This window comes from Caloenas nicobarica, chromosome Z (genome assembly GCF_036013445.1).
Source record: "Caloenas nicobarica isolate bCalNic1 chromosome Z, bCalNic1.hap1, whole genome shotgun sequence".
In the NCBI taxonomy this organism is placed as follows: domain Eukaryota; kingdom Metazoa; phylum Chordata; class Aves; order Columbiformes; family Columbidae; genus Caloenas; species Caloenas nicobarica.
This window is the reverse complement of record NC_088284.1, coordinates 13,815,307-13,834,432: the sequence shown is the minus strand read 5'-3', so window position 1 is coordinate 13,834,432 and position 19,126 is coordinate 13,815,307. Positions and strand designations below refer to the sequence as shown.

Here is a 19,126-nt window from a genome sequence, read left to right as displayed (position 1 = left end):
CATAGCTTTAAATAGTTTGTGTTATTATGGCCCCCGAAAAGCCAGATAAAATTAGACTAAGACCACTGAGAGTTTTGGTTCAAAGTCATTAATAATTTTAATTTATTTCTAGTTTACTCCTTTTTAATTCACATTACTGATAGCACAAGCAATGAGAATGATGTTTTTTTCCCTTTCATTTCATCAGACTCTGCAAGTATCAGCTGTTTCTAACAAAAATACAGTCAATGTTCCATTTCTCAGTAGTAATGCAGTTGCCAGTTACCACCCAACAGGCATTGATTTCAGTTCGTATAAACCTCCTATTTCTACATTGATCTGCCCTCAAGCAGCACGAAGCTTCTAAACCAAACTGACCTTATTGAAAGATCATTTTCTTTCAGATGAAATGAAAATCCTTATTCAAGAGACTCCAGAACTTACAAATGTGAACCAGAAGAGTGCACTACTGAGTCAGGTAAAACATTAAATTTTCACCTTTCATTAAAAATTGCAATGCAACATCTATATTTAAACAACTTTATTAACATAGTCAAGCAGTGATTAACATTCACATCTATTATGTCACATCATACAAACGTAAATACAAAATTACTACAGTACAATATATATTCTCTGCATGATCCAAAATATTTGGTGGCCCCAAAAACTCTTTAAAATTCAGCAGCTTATCAAAAATTAAAACCATATTCTATTTAAAATGAAGTTCTGTTAGCACATAGGCAGACTTCAAGAAATATCACTCAATTTAGTACAGTTTGAGAGGTTGCAGGAGGATATGTTTGAAGGAAACAGTCCAACATTGTGGCAGATACAGAAACATCAGATTTAAAGCTTTCAAGCAACTCATACAACCTAAGTTGTCAGCAGAAAGATCCAGTCATCTTTCATTTTAAACTATTGTGTACATAGCATCCAATTTAAAATTTTAGAAGTGTCTAGTATTAGTAAGTCAGGCAATGTACAAAGTAACTACCAATCTCTTCCTACGAAAAAAAGATTATATTCCACTGGAGATTTCAACAGCCAAATGAACCTGCTTATACCAATACTTTTTTCTAATCGCTGTCCTTGCAAAAAACACCCAGGCCTTCTCAGTGTTGTTGCTCATCATAAAGTAAGGAAATAGATACCTAAGATGAAATTAGCACAACAGAACCAGCTTATAGAAAAGTGATACTATACTGTAAGCGCCGAATTCTTCAAGATGTGGATTGGTCTTAGTTAATGTATATTGTAACACCACACAAGGATTCATCTTATAGAGCCATTTTAAAACTTCCCTCATATAAGTACATTCAAGTGAGTATTTTATTATTATTTTAGCAGAATATACTCCACAAGGCAAGCAACAAGAGTACTCGCCTCAGTTCCCCATTTAAAAGAATAATCTAAACTGGCTTGCTCCAACCATTAAGTGCAAAGAGCAAGCATCAGTGGCAGACAAAAAACAAGTTTCTATTGGAGAAGACACCTAGAAGACTGATGGATGCAAGTCATTCTGGAGAATGCATAGGTGAGTGAAATACACAGCTACTGATCAAGCTTTATTTATTCAAGATGAGGTTACTGGAAATACGTAATATATAACAAATATGTATGCAAACTACATCAGCGCCTATCAGATAACTGCAGGTTGTTTTGTCACTTCACTGTAGAGCTTAATCTTTATCTAAGATAAAAAGCTACTCTTTAAACCCTATATAGAAGCTTTATGCATCTATTATCCCCATCAAAAAGATCATATTGAAGCAATTAGTGTTAAGTTGCAACTTCTTTCCTTGACAAAAATCCAAAACAAACGATCCCCAATATTAATGTTGCATTTAAAGCATTTTTCACAAAGTATTTAATTTGTTTGAATATGGATGCATTCTCCTCAAGGGAAGAATGTTTTTGCACCTTATCTGTTAATACATTCAATATGAATAAAATAGGTGAAGCAAACGCCATTAATGTTCCATAGTAGAAGGTTAATTTAGAGTAAGTTTAAGACAGAGGAGCTGCCTAAATGAAATACATAAACTGATATAATTAAGACACATTTTTATTAGCATGTGTTCTGAACAAAAAGGGTACAAGAGTATTCACCTGAGATAAAGCTAGTATTTGAATATTTCTAAGTAGCAATGAAGTTTCATTTGAGGAAAGCCACTTGAAATTTTAAAATATACATTTTACTATTATACAATATATGCAGCTTAAGTAATTAAGATTGATGCTAACATAAAAGTCCTACCAAAAAAAAAAATCACAGTGTGTTATCAATATTGTTAGTTACAAAATTTATGCTACTTCATAACTTTTAAAAATGATAATGATTATAAATTTTAAACCCATTCTTCTAAAAGTGATCTTTTGAGTACAAGCTTTAAGGAGCAATAAACTAAAGCATAAGAATTAGCTTATTACAATTTAAATATATACATATTCACTGATTTAGAAAATAATCAACTTTTGGAAAAAATTTACAAAATTGATTATTTTTGCTTGCACTGGTTAAAATAATGAACTATTCTAATCTTTTTCCCTAAATGAAACAGGCTGTTTCCTGAATACATAACGAAAAAAATTTAGTATTGAACTTCACTTAACACTAATTTAATAGCAATTTAGAACTGCCAAAAAGATGCCTTTAAAAGGATTTTAAATATACTTTCTGTTACCAACTTAGGTTGATCAGCAGCTTTTGTTCACCCTCAGAATCCTTCAAAAAGGGAAACTCAAAACATGAAAAAGGCATATATAAAAACAGTAAACACTGACCTCCTGAGGTTCCTACAACAAAAAATATTCAAGTAGAAGATCTACACCATCACATAGCAGCGGCTATTTCTGTAGTTTAGCACACTAACAGCACTTTATTCAGTGTGTAAGGAGCAAATGAAGTAAGCCGTGCTTTTTAGCATGCCAAGAGGCAGAAACACTGGAATGTAACAAAGACAAACTCACAATTCTACCAGTATAAACATTCAGTCAACATTCAAGAACTGTCAAGACTACACCACAAGAATTAAGATCCTTTTTATATATATCCCATGATGCAATAATTGAATTATAAATGTTAATGCTGATTCAGAACTTTTCTTACCTCACATCATACCCTAAATGGCTTCTGCAAATCTCTGCGCTATATTACGCATTAGGAATATGGTTTATTTGCTTTAAAATATACCATGAAATAACTTACTGATACAAAAGATTATTTTATCAGTACTATTTATTTTTGCCTTATTTAATTATTTTCCTTGCTGTTATACCAGATCAGTTCACACCTGTAAAATACCTGTGAACACATGTACAAAAGTGGCATCCTAAGCTAATCTGAGGTGGAGTGGTTTTATTTGGTTAAAAGGGCTTTCTGAAATTTAAGAAGTTTAGTAAAACCCAGATTCTAGCTGTTATGTTACAGTATTATTTCGATAGGTTTTCCGTTCTACAAAATGTTAATGTGATTTCTCAGATACTCTTCCCTAATGTTCCAACACACCCAAAATTAAAGCAAGTTTGGGTCTAAAGTAATATGCCACCTTGGCAAATTTTAAAGTTGTTTTTTTTTTTCATTCCAGAATTTCATTTTAAAGTGTTGTCAGTGACTATTACAAATTTACTTCAGATTTATTAGTTAAGACGGAATTTTGTATTTCCTACCAAAACAATGTAATTTGAAAGCAAGTTATCACATGCATTTTTTACCAAATTGAATAAATACTATGTATTAGCATTACTGAATGTACTTCATACAGTACACATCCAAACTATTCTTCATGCATAATCCACTAAAATTTACAAAGCAAAAAAAAAAAAAAAGGAGGGAGGGGTGACATGTAAAACATGCATGCTATCATGCATTTTTAAAAAAATCAAAACTCTTTAGACAGCGTAAGTTCACACTCACATAGCTCAAACTTCAGTGCAATGGCTAAATCATTCAACAGTCAAAGAACAGAACCATGCAAAGAAGAGCAAGTTCTTAAAAATCTAAAAAAAAATAATAATTAAAAAAACCGCAACCACCCCCAAAACAAAAAACAACCCTGCAAACCAAAAGCAAAACCAACCCAAACAAAAAAACCCAAGAACTGTTATCCAGTATCCATTCTGCAATGCAAAGGTGAGAAATTAAATCTATAAAAAGGCTGTTATGGCTTAATTTTGTTTTTCAGATTAACTATGCAGCACTTGAAAAATGGAAAGGTGTGGCTTCACCTCTGACCAGCAGAGTTAAAATCTCTCCATTTTCCTTTATCATCATGGGATACTCTTAGGCAATCTATATTATTAAAGACTTGCCACTTTCAGATGGACACAAGATCAAGTGTACCAGTTAGGATTTCACATTCACAGTACATAAGAAAATACACATGGAAGGAAAAGTAAAGGGTTAACTTAACAAGGATTTATTCACAGGAATACATGTAAGTAGAGAAAAAAAACACAACAGAAAAGCTAAACAAATGAAATGAAGAGGATTCAAACCAACTTTCACTCTGTAGCTTTAAACTTGCACCCTTGTGCATTTAACTACATCACAAAGGGCCACCAACATGCGCCAACACAGTGTAGATACCCTGCATTACATCCATTAACTTAAACATCTCTTTAAGATCATGCTTTGAAAAAAAAGAAAGCGTAGAAGGTAATATGTTGAGTGGGAATAAACACAAATATAGCAATTATGTCATCAACTTCTACAATTGTCTTTACGTGCCAACTAACATTTATGCAGTCTTTAACAGGTCTTACCATGTAACTCATTTTTAGAGATTCTGATAAAATCACTAGTATATAACCATGCAGAAAGCACATCACACTGACAGCACAGAGGCAAATATTTTGCACAGCTATATCAGCTTTCCACATTGTGCAGGTTACACACAATACAATATCAATCTTATTCTTAACAGATCCTAATAAGGTATTTCAAGGCCTAATTGTTAACTACAGTACTTTATATCTATATTCTTAATAAAAATAAAATCCACAGAATCTTAAAAAAGGAATTTTAAATGCAGGGCTATATTGAATTGGTAAACTGCAACACAAAACTGGCGCAACATAGGTAAATGTATACCAATTCCACTCTATGTGATGCAAGCATGCTACTTTCCCACTAATTTAAATTACTTCTGATCACTATGAGCCAGAACGCATGCCTGAACCTTAAACTGCACGTTAAGAATAATGCCTTACTCTAGAAATTAAATCTAATGAAGTACAATAATCAAATCATATCCACTACTTTAATTCTTTTTTAATGTAAAAATTAAGATGTCAATCTTTCCTTTGAAGTGTCCCTCCCCTTACCCCAAAAATGAAAGGAGTGACTTATTTGGCAGCTTGCAGGTTGCTTCATTTTGTTCAAGTTAACCTTTATTAATTTATGATGGGGTTTCTATATTGTACGCTGCAAGTGCCTGCTCCTAATACAGACACAAGCTGCATTTTAACTGTACTAACTTCATTTGTGTAGTTCTTCATTAACATGCAAATACCTAGGAATCCCATCGAGCAGGATGACATAATGTAGAAAACCCTTACTTAAAAAAAACATAAAAGAGAAAAGAAAGCCTTTTACTGTTTGTGACCCCCATTCTTGGGTTTCCTTTATTGTGCGCAAAATAGTTTTCCTCTTTACGTATCCCTATGGTTCAATTATATGGTTCTTATTTTGGTACAATTCCCCACAATATTCCAGAATGTGCTGTTTTGTGACTAGATTTTTATTTTTTTTTTCTTCTTCACATCCAGTGCAGAGTTGTAATAGGAGACAGATTTCCACCCACAAAGGCTCCAGATGTTAAAACATTTCCCAACATCGACTTAATACAGTGACGGCAACACCTCCCTCCCGCCCCTCCCAGTAGGGTTGGGATTGTACTGTATTCCCTACTGGTTTACCCTTCCCCCCAGTAAAGGGTAACATTTTCCCTGGGTGCAGAGGCTCCCTCATAGTCTCCCAGACTGAAGGACCTGTGAAAGGAAAAGATAAAAGCATAGTTAAAACTTACCTTGAACCTTAACTGACAGATCTGTGCAAAAACAAAGAGCTTTTTGCCTTTTCTAAGCAGCAGGTGCCAAACTTTAACTTAAAAATGAACTTATGCCTAGATTTTTCTTTTTAAGTCTGTTTAAGAAAAGAGCCCATTTATATCAGATAAATTATTATTCATGAAACAACAATGTATGCTTTAAAGCTACACTGACAGTTCCACTATTGTGGCTATGCTTAGGTTTAAGATAAAAGCAGTCCTATGTATTCTAAAAAGCTTTTCTGAAAAAACCCATGAGGTCGTTCTGACTTATTGAGAAAGAATATTAAACATATCTGCTACTAACCGAACAACTTAACTTCTAGGTGGATTAAACAAGATATCCATAGTGTATCCTCAGTTCAAACTGAGAATAATGGTGAATTTTAGCCTTTGGATTCCCCTTCATTACAAGGACAAAACATCCTTATGTCAGAACTAAAATGCCCTCATTGATAAATACATAAATGTTTGAAATTGAATTACCTGTTTGATCTGAACAATGAATTAAAAATAAACCAAACAGGATTTCTTATGTCACTGACTTTGGAAAAAAAAAAAAAAATCTTAGGCCGACTTTTGAATAGTTGTCCATTCAACAATAAAAGAGAATTGAACGATTCACTCCCATAATTTCAGTACAAAAATTCTATAGCAAGTATCCAATTTATATAAAGACTGAATGTATAAACTTAATTCACCCTATTTTTTGGGTAGTATAATAATCTCTTCACGGCATCACAATGCATTACACAGGGGAAATTTGTTTTATACAGAGAGCCCAGACAGCATACAAAGCAAGGTGCTATAATAATATAACTATGCTAGAATGCGTTATCACTGTTCTTTGCTGAAGCCAAATCGTTCTCTACATAGAACTGTAACACTTGTGAATTGGTACACAAAATGGAACATGGCAATAATAAACACATCTGACTCCCCAAAGCATCAAGTTCTACAGTTGAGTTACAGATTAGCATAATATCCTTTATCCAGTGCAAAGATCAACTAGTATGTGGCTAGGAGTGTACTGGATTCCTCATGGCTAAAGTGTGTTAAAAAACTTGCCTTCCTATCGTAGAGGAATATACCTGTTTAGACCACATCTGCTGCCTACTAACTCATAAGACATCAGTGAGCCTGTATGTTCAGCTTGATGGCTGGAGGATCACATTCATCACTTTGCTGATTAAACCTGAACCAGCACCTTGTTATACACTACACTTCCAACCTTATCTTGATACACTACTGTGTGTATCATAACACTCACCGTTTCTTTCTCTCTTGCTCTGTCTGTAAAAATGAAATATCAGAGTCAGGCAACTGCTTTTGCTACAGATACCATCATTTAGGTATACTATCATCTCTTTTTTTCCCCTTCGTATAGGAAGGAAAGATATCCAGCATAACTGAAAAATTTTAATCTGATGAATTATGTTTCACATAAAGCAAACAAAAGGAAGTGTGTTATATAGCTCTGTTTAACAGGGAAGATTTGTGTGCTTACCTCTAATTATGGGACTGCAGCTACAGTGCATGAAGTTAAACTCCGTAGTAAGCTGCAAGGCGCTCTTTTAAGGGAAGAGGAAACTGGTCGGAGAAACGCCTCCAATTCTCATCCCCTACTTGATTTTTAAATCCATGAAGAATCTACAAATGAGAAGAGAAAAATAAAGATAATCACTAAACAGTAGCTACATGATCATTGTTTACTAGCAACATAAGCAGTAAGCCATAAACTGCTGGACTGTACATCTGTCCATTTGAATTCTTCTATTTAATACTGAAATGCTACTAAGAAACAAAAGAAATTTAGTAATGTCTGCCTTAACTGAAGTTTTTTTTCTTTCAAGGGTGACATACAGAATATATCTACCCACACAAATGAGTGTTTGTTTATTTTTCATGAGTAAGGTGACTTACAAGATCAGTTAACAGTTAACATATGTCAAGATAACTGTATTCACATTTCTTTTTAGATGTGTAATATTTTGTAGGAAGAAAGCTAGGCCAAAAATGCAGCCAGCATTTGAAAGAATGAATGCCTGTCAGTTTCTAGCACAAATACAAAAGCACCCTGTGAGAGCTGTTTTTGTTTCCCATGGAACCTCTAAGACAACTGTCACTAAAAAGGAAACTGCTAAAATATTTTTGTATTTTAAAAGAACGATCCAGTGGCAGTCCAAAGCCAGTGAAATAGGTAAAAAAAAAGTCTACAGGTTTCAGTTTGGACTTTCCGACATAATAAATTAATTGAAAACCATGAAAATTAAATTATACTATCAAAAAGCTCTCAAAACACCAGGTCAAAAGACAAACATCAGAAAGAAAAACACAGATGAAGTGGCTACTCCTCATAGAAAATTTTGCCGGAGAGTCTAAAGTTTTTGTTTTCTTCTTTAAATTCAAGGATACTGGAATTGTGGAACAGTTTGTCATGAACACATCCTCACAGAAAAGGCAATGTCAAAGTTAATGCTCATGGTACTGAGTTCACCCTCATCACAACATTCTCAAGCAGAGCTGTTCTTAAACAGGATGTAGCAATAACAACATTACAGTGTCACCAGTTAACTTTGCTGCTTTTCTCCCGGTAAGAGACTTTCCACAAGCAGGCTCACCTCTCACTCCTAACCCAAAGAGTCAGACTAGCCAGCTACCAAGAAACTACCAAAAAATCTAAGAATGTTCAGGTATGACAAAAGGAACACTTTTAAAATCATCTTCCAGTAGAGTTTTAGCAAGTGAGCTTCAGTTACAGTCTTCAGATAAATTGCTTTTATAAAAAGTGATAAAATTCTTAGGGTATGTGTCAGATTTCAACACTAGCAGCTCATCTACCTATGCTCTTGGAAGTGGTGTTTTCTGTCTCATCTCTAGTGCTAAAAAACAAAACAAAAAAAGAAACACTAAATGGGCCATTTTTTTCCATTCCTGAAAGGCACAATTATTGTTTGAAAAACATCTAACTGGACTACAGTAATCATGTATTCATGAAGAAGTGCGTACCATCACTTGAAGAAAGCTTTGTCTCCTTTCATGGCAAAAAGCACAAAAAAAATACACTTTAAAAAGTAAGGATGTCCTTTGCCAAGTGACCAAAAGCCTTTGTGTCTAGTTTAAATGCATTAGATCCCACATGAATAACTGTAACAATGCTGAAGGAGTAGTGCAGAAACACACACTGAGACTGCTTTGGGCAATCATCACAGACAGCATCCTAGACTCTTTTAAGCATTTAAGTATTTGCTGTTCTCATCTCCTGATGCTAAAATACTCACAGCTGTGCATTTCCTGGACACGATGTTCCTTTGAAGGAGACCAGTTATCTGAGAGGCTAACTATGACTCTGGCTTCTGTTCGGATGCTCACATGTGGCACTACTCAGGAATATACCCCATTTTTGCTTTAGGATAATTAAATGAACTTCTGAGGCGAGCCACACTACCAAACAGTAGCAGGCAAAACACAATATATCACATTGTGGGTGGGGTTTTACACAAGGCAAATAATCCTTTCACTGAAATACTATTGAGACTTTGTCTAGGGATGTGTTCTTGGGTGTAATGGTATGTTAGTTTCTTGAAACTTGCTGATTCAAGAGGGATTCTGAGGAGGATTACGCAATCCCAAAAAACCTTATTTTCAGCAGGACTAAAAGAAACAGATCAGGATACCACAGAATATTTTTAGTTCGCAATTTTCTAGATATTTCTCCAAAATAAAGTAGGCATCTTCACAGCAAAGAAGTCTTGACCTATACAAATCTCATTTTCTAGAAAAAAAATGCGGTATAAAAAACTCTGTACTTCCAAATACAGGCAAAACATAGTAGGCTGGACATTATGAAAAGCATTCTGAGGATGATTATCCCTTCAATACTGTTAAAAAAAGAAGTCAGGATTTTTCAGTTTTGCCTGAAAATTTATGAACTTTCAAAGAAGCCCCCATGACCACAAATATAGTAAGCCATAACAGTGGAAACAGAAAACAAGTAAAAAAACCTGGAGAATTCATAACAATCACCATTAGGACATAGGGTTATATGAGAAACATTACCTTACAGAACATGTCTCGGAGATCGTCTTTTGGACTAATCCACGATGCAACAGCATCACAAAAAAAAATAAAGTCCTACAAGATTAAACAATCACATAGGTTAGAAACCTCAATTTATAGGTCTGAAAACAACACTTGATGTTCATTCTATGACCTATGCAGCGTCTTTTATCCTTATTCACAACTGTTTTTGTTTTTATGTATTTAGTTTCCAGTTAATACAGACAATAATGGTAAATTATTGTATGCCTAAGTGTTCAGAAATAGAAATAGCTGAGTGTATGAATAGTTTTGTTTAATCAAATTTTGATTAAATAAAATTACAGTTAAAAAACCTGAACCACTCTCCCCTCCCACACTATACTTGTCTAGTATTAATGCTTTTAGTACATGTACCAAGTTCAAGAACCAGTCACTCTAATCACAAGCAAAAAACTTAAGACCACAGTTGCAACACACTCTCTCATGCATTTCCAGTTGGGGAAAAAAAGCTCTTGTATTTCTTTAAGCAGAACCAGAAGTTTCTTTTTTGAGACACACAGAATGTTTGTCATACAGGTTCAAAACTAAAGCCACTCCAAAATCTCTATATTTAGTTCATCTGCTGTCATGCATTACCTCCTACTACACCATTAAAACATCAGTCTTTAATCATTAAGTTAACAACACACATGTTTTTGGGTGGGAACTGAGAATGACAACTACAGAGAAGGAGAAATAGGATAACAAAAAGAGTCCTTAATTATCCCCTCCTCTTCAGCTACGTGAAAGAACAAATGGACAGCAGAAGAGGGAAACACTAAGTACAGAACAAGGCATAAGTGAAATTAACTGAAAATTTCAAAACAAGGTAGAGGCTCAGTTCTTGTGTTTCAAGAATTCCAGCCAAAGGAAAGGGAAAAATCACCTTCATTTTACTCTTAGAAAATACTACATTGGTACAGCTTTACTTTGGAGGTATGAAGATTAAAGAGCAAGTCACATTCTATTATTCAGATGTACCATTTATTTTAAAGAGATGCATGTTCCTTGTTGCATTGACAATGTGTTAAGGAATATATCCAAAGCTGAAACAGAATCTTCCCTACAGAAGTTTAAAGAATGAAGGGGTGGTTACTGTTTTTATTCTGTTTCTTGTTTTAAAAGCCTAGGTTACATCTGGAAAATAGGTTTAGGTATGTCAACTTTTGCCTTATATTATCATACAGATCCTGAACACAACCTGACAGAAGTATCAAAATACAGTTATTTTAATCAAAGTTCATTATTTTCTCTTTTACTTACAAAATGTAAAACTAAATTCAACAATATTCTTCTCCTTTCCTCTGCTAGGTGATAGTTACTGAAACATCATGATATGTATCATTTGCGGCATAAACATTTTGGCCTCCTTGACCTCAAAACAGAGCTACATCATGCCCTGCAGGGAATCACGTCAAGCTAAACTTTTTTATACTCCATACACAGCTTTCACTAAATTTCACATGAGAAAAGAAGTCAAGATCTAATAATGTATCTTACTTGGACTACTCCACTGGGGTTGACTGAGATCATGGTACATATCCCACGGAATGCTGAATCCTTTTCCTCATTGTCTCTTATGTTTCGCAGAGAGGTGCACCTAGAAAGTTGGAGAGCAGAAGTTAGCTATTTATTATTTTTTCTTCAATCAAGTCAGAACTAGATGACAGTATTTGATGGAATAAGTCACACTGATAAGACACTATTTTGAGCACTTAGAGAAACACTCGCTACACAGAATCTTTACTAGCATATTCCCATTAGGCATCATCTCCAGAACCTTGTTCTCCTGTTGCACTATATGCAGTTAGAAAGTGTGACCTGTATTCCATTAAATACAAATGAAACATGTATCTGAAATATTTATAGAAACTGTCATTATTAGAAGCGGAACATGTAATACTATCACAGTATGAATTATGTCAGATACCACTTACAGAACAGTTATTTAACTTTTACAGCAGCAAGCAAGCTATTTTATACATAACAAATCTATAAACATGTATTCCTTACAGCAATTCAAGCCTCAGACTGAATTTTAAGTAAAGTAATGCACGGTTTAAATTTTACAGTCTCTGCATGCATTGTATTATCATTCTGGTGGATTTTAAAATGCTCTTTCATAGTCAAGCTTTAACACAGCAAGCATGTGACAATCTTATCCCATGCATAAATTAGTCGTTAGCCACAACATAAAGAATACATGACGGTGCTACTAAAAACTCACAAACCTGATAGGACAAGATTAGTCACATGGTTGGCAATGATTAAGGATTGAGATTTTGTAACCAACTGAAAATATATCTAAAAGTGAGATAGAGAGAAGAAAGAAAGGAAGAAAGAAAGAAAGAAAGAGAGTGAAGAAAAATGAATAAAAAAAAAAGATTGAATAATACACACCAGGGTCTTATAAACTGCTGTAGCATGGGGGCCACCTCTTGAGGACAAACGTAACCAAGACGACCAATTGTTATTGCTAAGGTAACGCAATCACGGTTATACACCACCAAACGCCAACCAAGACATGAGCAAATGAGGGGGGAGGAGAAAAAATAAAGAAAAAACAACAAATAACTCAGAAACAGAAACCAACAGAATCTGTGTATGATAATAAACATAAGATTTCACCAGTGCTGTTTATTACCACCCCCTAAATAAGAGGCAGCAACATATATGGTATACTCTCCAGGGTAAAAGCAAAATTAAAGTAAATGAGAGAACACCAAAAACACAATCTAAAATCCAAAAGCTTTCTGATGTCAGCAGTCATTCTGCCCTCTTCAGAGTAATTTCTTACAGTAAATTTACCTGCCATACATTTTGAAGCTTTTCTTAAAATGTATTATTATGGATACTCTTGATAAAAAGGAATTAACCATTTTCAGTTTTAGTATCCAGTATTCTGAACATTTTTTCAATATTTAAAATTAAAGGTTTTAATAAATCTACTCAATCAGTAACAATATATTTATAAATACTTTTACATGGAAAATATTGTGGTCTATCTAAAAATGCTAAATAGATGAAACACTTCTCAAAGAGCACCAAATATTTGTCTTATTTATAATCTCATACAGAGTTTGAAGTGGTTGCTAATTCACAGCAGCTGACAGCAAGAAATTAATTTTTTAATCCAAGTATTTCCCCTGTTCACAAAAAGTTTCCTCACAGAAATCTTATAAGAATCTGACTTCCGATACCAAGGCATAAGGACACAGAAAAAGCAAAATTGCTTCATTATGTGATTAGGTAGTTTGGACCTTTGTTCCGAGGGACAGACTAAAGAAAATATCATCATGAAAATGTGTTTTAATGGTGTTTGCTCAACTCACAAAAGATTAATCTTTAGAAAAAGGAGCGGGTGGGGAATAATGTATCAGGATTACTTGAAGCAAAATACATGAATAATACTAAAATCCAGCAGATTTATATGAAGCAGAGAAAGGAAACCTATGTTCAAGAGACATACTATGCAACACTCTAATTAACAGGCATTTGTGAACAGTTTCATGAAACATGCAATAAAGCAGATGATGCTTTCTCTGATAAAAGTTTGGTGTAGGATATACTAGCAGTTTGAAACATACTCATGAGAGCTGCAGCTCACTGGTTATGTACTGTTTTGCCTTGATGTTACTCAATTTCAACATGCAGTGTCTAAAATTTTTGGTAGATCTAACAAAAAACTGCATTTGAAGTGCTAATTTCAAATGAAAATACATTTAAGTTTTATCTGTAAATTCTCGCAGCTACATTCTGTATAAGGAATACTAATATCTATCAAAGCTCAGCTTTTTGGCATGTACTGGTTATTTTCTATGCAATTACTTTTATTTGAGATGGTCTTACGTTTCCAAAGAAGTGTTTTCATAGCTCATTACATAGCAAGCTAAAGCAGAAAACAGTAATATTCTTGCACATACTAGTGGCATGCAGCACAATATCCCACAACAAACTTATAAGTACACCACACTCAACATTTATTTGCAGTTATGCATCCACATTTAAAGTAATTATTAAGAGAATTAAATTAAAAAAAAAAAAGTCAGTGCTTGGATGCTTCCAAAAATCCTCTAATAGTGATGGAAGCAAACATTTAAGTACTGGATGCCTCTCAGTTACAGGTGTTACATATCCATCAGTGCAGAAGAAGGAGATCAGGGCAGGGGGAAAGAAAATTTCTATTGCTATACTATTCCATGGTATATTTCACAACAAGTTGGTATTTGCTCCAAAATTATCTTTTCAAAAAGTAGTATCTAAAATATGCCAGACAACCAGGTAATTTTTCCTTCAAGTTCACCTTCCATACTAAATGGGGTTGGGGGACAGATAACGTACAGCTTTTAAGTTCAGAAAATACCAGAGGAAAAATATGCATTGAAAAAAAAATTTCTCCAATTTATCTTTTGCTTAACTCAAACCCCGCCCCCCAAAACTGTATCACTGAATTTGCATAATTTTCAATTATGTCAGGTATAATGACTAAACCGTCATTTACTTACAAGACAGTTTTCAAACGGAAAGAAAAAAAAGATTCTTAATTAGTAAAATAGTAAACCAGAAACTGGTCGAATTTATCGATAAAGTTTTGCTGAAGTATGGAAGGTGCTCTTCATACCAGAATGTGCCCTCTATAAATGCAAAAGAAACAAGCCTCAGAAATTCCAATTGAGTAAAGCATTTGGGGATTGCTTCCAATCTGGAAGGCAAAGCTGTGAGCCAGAACACAAAACCTGCATGCCATTATTAGAATTCTTTTCAGAAATTTGTTATTAAGTGACCAGGTAATAGACATTATACATAATTTCAGTTGTGTTGTGGTAAAACTGCCATCACAGATCTAGATTTTTGTGCACAATACTAGAAGTTTATCTTTAAAGAGAGTGCATTTTTTGTAAATTCAGAGAGTTCATTATTTGTTTTATATGTGCCAATTACATTTGTTTTAAACACTAGACATATATATACAGTACAGAGGTGTAACGACATGCACATATTAAGATCAGCGTGAACTAAGTCTTTAAGTGTTACTGCACAGATTCGTCACATTCAATACATAAAACTATAAAAATACTTAAAGTGAGAAAGCATTAAGAATCTAGATATATGATAGATGGTTTGCTGCAAGACTGAGACTTGTAAGAGCTTCTGCAAAACAGAGTTGCTTTTGCTTATGAAAGCCAAATACATAGCAATGAAATTAGTTCTGGTGTGGTTCCTCTATGCAATTTTTAAAGTCATTATATATATGTAAAAAAAAAATTCTCTAATTCTCTTCACCATGTATGGTTCAGTTATTGGGTACCTGTGTTCTCTAACAATGTCTTTGGTGTGTTGGGTCTGTTAATTATTTCTACAAGCTGGTGCAACACCATTGGAATATAAGGCTGCATCTCTATACCTGAAACAGACAAAAAAAAATTCAGAAGAAAATGACCATTAATGTACATAATCTAAATAGATCGGGTACATTGGTTTTACTAAAAAGGACAAGAATCTCAGATTAAATTTCAACATGAAAGTATCACTAAAAGACTACAAAAAAACACCTAGACAAACCACGCTAAATGTGATTTAAGGAAAAAAAAAAACCATCTTACCCATCTGGATGGAGATTTCTCCAATTGCCCAGGTGGCATTGTTACACACAGAAATGAATTCGGGGTTTAGGTTGGTTCCCAAAATAGGCATGAAATCAGCTAGAAAGAACAACATTTTAAAATCTCATCACACAATCCAACCATCTTGTCCCATAACTGTAAGATCACAGGGGAGGGCAGGGGGAAAGAGTTCTTTTTGTTGTTTGTTTTTAAATGTAAGCCTATTTAAATGCTTGGGAAGTGTTACACATGAATTAACAAGAGCTATATTTCTGCTATATATCAGATTAACCTGGATTTTAGAACCTAAGCAGATCAATGCAAATCTTCTCAAATTATGATTTAAAAATGCTTCTAATAGGCTTTCTGCAAGTTTAGAAACCTTTTTTTCCCCCTTCTATTGCTAGGGCAAGGGGGAGAGAGGGAAAGAAGGGAAAATTACAAACACAGCTACAAGTACTTGTAGTTTTGTAATATAGTCAAACAACCCTCAAATCGTAAAACCGCAGAACAGTTTGGGTTGGAAGGGACCTTCAACAGTCATCTAGTCCAACCCCCCTGCAAAGAGCAGGGACATCTTCAACTAGATCAGGTTGCTCAGAGCCCCGTGCAGCCTGGCTTTGAATGTCTCCAAGGATGGGGCATCCACCACCTCTCTGGGAAACCTGGGCCAGTGTTTCACCACTCTCATTGTAAAGCATTTCTTCCTCATGTTTACTCTGAATCTCCCCTCTCTTTTATCACCTGGATAGCTATGTATTCAACTATGCTTGAAAAAAACAATGAAGCCTAGAAAGCAACCACATATTTGATTACATGTTAAGAAAAAATTAGTCACAAAGATGGATTATAACATCTACCAAATAAATCTTAAATTCCAAGCCTATCCAAGCATTCATTTGGCAAGCTAAGTGTACCTCAAGAGTACCTGTGGAAAGAGACAGCAAATACCACAGAAGGGTATAACTGATGCTACTTCCCTACTGAATTTTAAAACAAAGGAAAAAAAAAAAAAAGGAAGAAAACAACAAAAAAAAATCAAACAAACTCAAAACCTACCCTGCATCCAAGTTTTACAATTTCAGTATATATATAAAATTTTAGGTAACAACAGACACTAGTAGAACAAAAAAAGCTCTAAATTGAAGAATTTATCGAAGCACACAACTATTTTAATTGAAATCTAAGAACATCCATTTTGCTATATTCCAGCACAACACGTATCTTGTTACATTATGAAAAATCAAAAATGAACTATTTCACTGTCTACAAAAAAAAGAACGTGTCTTTTATACACACAATTCAAAGGAGAAAAGACTACAGATCCTTGATGATGAAGGAACATGAAAACTTAAACACCATAAAAAGGCAACCCACAGAATAGGGAGCTTAACAATGGCTAAATCAGCCTCTTTGTCAGTTTCCAAAACAAGTTGTTTAATATGTAAAAGAAACATACCGATGCAAGGCTTAACATGCTGAAAACACGCCTTTGTCAGATCACCTAACAATGCAAAAGAACTCTGCCGTACCTCAGGCATTTTATCCTAAAGAGAAGAAGAAGAAAAAAAAAAAAAGACAATTCTAGGAGTGTTACTCATTCTCTTAAGAAAGAAAATCCTTGGATCAAACAGGTCACTCAACTCACCTGCATGCACTGGTACATTAGTGTCAGGATATTGCTGCGAGCCACTAGCTGTTCAATGTTGCCTCCAAGTCCTTCAGCTAAACCACTGAGTAAATCAAGAGCCACAATCATGAAATCCTTATCTGGAGCCTCATATTGGTCTGGCTGAGCATTATGCAACTGCAACAAATAAGTACGCATTTTCAAAATGAGTATTAGATTTTCCTGGGGTACACATAAACAAAGTTTCATTTAGATATTCAACAGTCACATTATAAATCGTCCTGCAAACCCGTGACTTTACATAGTTAACACATTGGTTTAAGGAGATATTCCTAAAACGTTGGAATAGCAATAGAAAAATACCATGGCTTGTGCAAGGGTCTTCTGCACCAGATTTACACAACGCTGGTACACAGGTTCACAGTATGGAAGAAAGCCAGATTGCAAGGCAGTAGCAACTGACGACAGGCACTAGAATTAAAAAAAAAAAAAAAAAAAAGAAAAAAGAAAAACAAACAGTCACTACCTACTACCTTTTCTTACACCCCTGAAGTGCTTTTTACCTGGTAAGTTAAAAGATAATAACATTTTAAGTATACCCACACGTAACTGATTAAGTAAATACATTCTAGAAAGGCAGTACCAATTAGCTGAGTCAAGGCAACTATCAGCAAGTTGTTATTTGCTCCTGTGTACGCTGGTTGAGAAAATGTCTCAGCAGCAGCATCTTCTTAGAGGTAGCCAAGAAAAACAGTTACAACAATTCAGCCAGTGCGTACACTAAGTTTCAGTGTATTGACCAGGAACAAGCCCTAACATTACCCAAGAGTTAGGAAACTTATTTTTCTACAGGTGTTTTCCCACTTCACACTTGGTAAGTACAGAGAATAGACTACATGGTCTGTTTCATACCTTCGGCTTGTTTGACAATAGCTTTAATGGAGGGATGAAGGGAAAGCAAGGAGGGAGAAGACAAGACTAAAAGGAGGACAGAACATCTCTTTTTATTTTTCTTCTTTTCTAAAAGATTCCCAAAGATAACACTCCAGAATGGCAGGAGAAAAAAAAAAATCTAAAAGACTTCTGTTAAACCTAATGACATTTTCTCAGTCACAACATTTTCTTACTACAGTCAGAATATCTTCTCCATAATAGGAAATACCTAAAGCTGTCAACTTTTACAGTCATACTTCCTAGTAGGAGCATCTTTAGTAGAAAGTGAAATTGCTAAAATGAGTTGATTAAAATATTCAAATTTTAAAATTTACCTCTAATAAAGGGAAAAGATCTTTATCTTCATCCTTCAACATGTTCCACTTCTGGATTAATGGAGGCATTAGCATCTGAATATATTCCTGTTTAAGATTAAAATGCATCAGCTGTTGAAACACTTCACTGCATACTATTTTATTTCAAAGCTGGAAAATTGATGTATTAAGAATTGATATATATTCTACTTTTTCAAAAAAGAACCCTGATGTACTGCAATTCAGTCATTGCAATACATGATGTAGTTTATATTACAACCGCAATTTGTGTCTTAAGATTTTTTGCTGAAGCACATAATTACCTTTGCAGAGTGAATCTTTTCCCCCAGGTTTGGTTTCAGTCTAGCTACCTGGGTTGTTACAAATCTATATGACTGCCTCAAGGCCTATGGAAAGTGTTTTTACTAGTAATGCAATCTGGCTGTGCATCTGCCATCTGCTTTTCTCAACCATTTCCCATTGGCCCGATGCTACAACCCTATCCTGTCACATTCCTGAAACTTCTTCCTCAAT

The 19,126-nt window shown here is 34.4% G+C and overlaps 1 protein-coding gene across 1 annotated transcript in view; it reads right to left on the bottom strand.

Moving 5' to 3' along the window:
- Positions 1-2,496: 2,496 nt before the first annotated feature.
- The window catches only part of TNPO1 (transportin 1), an 82,028-nt gene continuing 65,398 nt past the window's right edge, over positions 2,497-19,126 (bottom strand). Inside the window, exons 16-26 of the mRNA XM_065655986.1 lie at positions 18,614-18,700; positions 17,709-17,816; positions 17,364-17,522; positions 17,175-17,262; positions 15,716-15,814; positions 15,421-15,516; positions 12,513-12,588; positions 11,613-11,712; positions 10,092-10,166; positions 7,540-7,682; positions 2,497-5,973 (exon numbers count right to left, since the gene is read on the bottom strand). Coding sequence (XP_065512058.1) covers positions 7,575-7,682; positions 10,092-10,166; positions 11,613-11,712; positions 12,513-12,588; positions 15,421-15,516; positions 15,716-15,814; positions 17,175-17,262; positions 17,364-17,522; positions 17,709-17,816; positions 18,614-18,700 — 996 coding nt within the window. The 3' untranslated portion in view covers positions 2,497-5,973; positions 7,540-7,574. The remainder of the gene's footprint in view (positions 5,974-7,539; positions 7,683-10,091; positions 10,167-11,612; positions 11,713-12,512; positions 12,589-15,420; positions 15,517-15,715; positions 15,815-17,174; positions 17,263-17,363; positions 17,523-17,708; positions 17,817-18,613; positions 18,701-19,126) is intronic.